This window comes from Lepidochelys olivacea (assembly GCF_965140295.1).
Source record: "Lepidochelys olivacea isolate rLepOli2 genome assembly, chromosome: 4".
In the NCBI taxonomy this organism is placed as follows: Eukaryota; Metazoa; Chordata; order Testudines; family Cheloniidae; genus Lepidochelys; species Lepidochelys olivacea.
In genome coordinates, this window is record NC_140414.1 from 102,767,985 (window position 1) to 102,770,135 (window position 2,151).

General features: G+C 52.5%; 1 protein-coding gene across 1 annotated transcript in view; it reads left to right on the plus strand.

The window, feature by feature from the left end:
* Positions 1-1,303, plus strand: part of PHOX2B (paired like homeobox 2B) — a 3,731-nt gene extending 2,428 nt beyond the window's left edge. The window contains exon 3 of the mRNA XM_084626427.1: positions 1-1,303. This exon is cut by the window's left edge and continues 163 nt beyond it. Within this exon, the coding sequence (XP_084482553.1) occupies positions 1-272 (272 nt within the window). The 3' untranslated portion in view covers positions 273-1,303.
* The last annotated feature ends 848 nt before the right edge of the window (positions 1,304-2,151 follow it).

The window sequence follows — 2,151 nt, forward strand, 5'->3', positions numbered from 1 at the left end:
CCGGGCCCAACCCCAACCCGACCCCGAGCTGCGGAGGGGGAGGCCCCAGCCCTGCGGGGGGCCAGGGAGCGGCGGGCCCCGGCGGGGAGCCCGGCAAAGGAGCAGCCGCGGGCGGCTTGGCAGCGGCGGGGCCCGGGCAGGGCTGGGCCCCCGGGCCCGGACCCATCACCTCCATCCCGGATTCCTTGGGGGGCCCGTTCGCCAGCGTGCTCTCCTCGCTGCAGAGACCCAGCGGCGCCAAAGGCAGCCTCGTAAAGAGCGCCATGTTCTGAGCGGCGGCCGGGGGGACGGGAGAGCCCGGGCCGGGGTTCCCGCCCGCCCGCCGCCAGGACTGAGTAGGATCCCCGCGGCGGGCCAGGGGCCACTGACTCGCTGACGTGAGCCGCGGCGCCCCTGCGTCTTCCCCAGGCGCCGGGCTCTGCCGCCAGCACTGGCCCGCGGGAGGCTCCGCCAGGCTGCAGCGGCGTCAGGAGCCGGAGCCTCCGCGGGCAAGGACTGCGAGGCGCCCGCTTGCCGCCCCCCTGGCTGGGGCGCGCCCGCCGCGCGCGCTTCTCGGCGCTCCAGCCCGCCGGGCTCCCCCCGGGACCTCGGCCTGCCAGCGCGGGTCTGCAACGCCTCCTGGCGCTCCGCTGCGGCCGCCAAGTCCTGGCCCGGCGCGCGGGCTTCCCCGTCCGCTCGCTCGCGCTCGTCCTCCGGCGGCTTCCACTCGCCCCCCTTTGGTTTTTAACGCCCACGTTCTCTTTGATCCCACCGCAGCTGCTGCAAAGGTCCCGCAGCTCCCCGTCCTGGGCCGGGAGCAGGTCCCTGGCTCTCTGGCCCCCGAGGACTCGCCTCCTGGCCGGGTGGATGGATTGTATTTATTATTAAGTATTATGAGTACATGGCTCACGCAGTTTTTAGGCTCTCCGTTTAGGGTTTTTTTTTTTTAATTTTAATTTCTTTTAAAAGGCACAAAAATATAGCTCTTAGTTGAATGTGGACAGGTATGCTTTAACTTTTTCTGTGTCTTTCTACAGCTGTGTTCTGTGACTCAATTGTATAGTGTTAATATCAGTACAGACTTGTCTACTCTAGCTGACCGTATAAATAATGTTTTCCCTCCTCGTAGTCTCTATGGCGTGTCTTTATGGAGAAAGAAGGTTCTCACGGGTTCAGTTACTTCGCGTTTCGAGAGACCAGGTTCAGATAATGGTATATATTTTTATTATCAGTTGCATGTCGTCTTTTATTTTTCCCTTCCTGTTGGAATATGTTTGAGAGCATAATCGTCATAAATTATGTTCAGGGTTTTCAAATTTATTTATATGTGGTTCAAATGAATGCTTCTATTTAAAAGGGGAAATATTTCTACATGTGCATATAGTTTTCCAAGAGTGTACCATTAACTGATTGTTGATAATAAAAACAAAAAAACAAATACAGCACTGCAGTTTTTTTGGCTTAATTTATTTCTTAGAGTTTGTTTAACAAAATATAAAACAAGGGAATGAGGAAGTGAATCGCAAGGGAGGCTGGTTTGAGTGATCAAACTGTTGCAGTGTGTGAAGAACTGAGATTGGAGCAGTGACCTTTGTTATCTTAATATTAACATATTAATATAAGGGGAAAATTCATCTCTACTGGATAACTGTGTTATAATTGTTAATTCAATAATTGGAAACAGTGTCGTTTCTAGGGGGCTCAGATCCTTGCACTATACAGAACTTCCCCATTGTAAGAGGTCTCAAATTTGTAGGTGTCTGGTAGGAAAGATCTGAAAAGCCATTCTGTGCTGGCCTATAGGTGATAGTTCAATTCCTTATGCTCTATATTTTCTTTTTTCACTCAAACACTTGGCTGCTGGACCCATGAAGAACATGCTTTAAAATGTCTATTGCATTTCTGAAATGGCCTGTTATTCTATGATCTTTACAATGAACTGTTTGTGTATATGGGTGGTGGGAGGGGAGAGGGGGAGAGGAAGGTCATCAGAGGAAGTCAGGGAGTCATGAACTAGTTGACTAGTTGATTTTCAGAAAAGAATATTCTTATTTGTGAGAGTAGGCAACAATTTCCATAAATGCCAGAGGAAGTCACCCCAACATGTCCCATCATAAGTGCTGGAACTAGGGTGCTGGGGGCTGCTGGCTGGCTTGAAGTGGGTTCCATTAT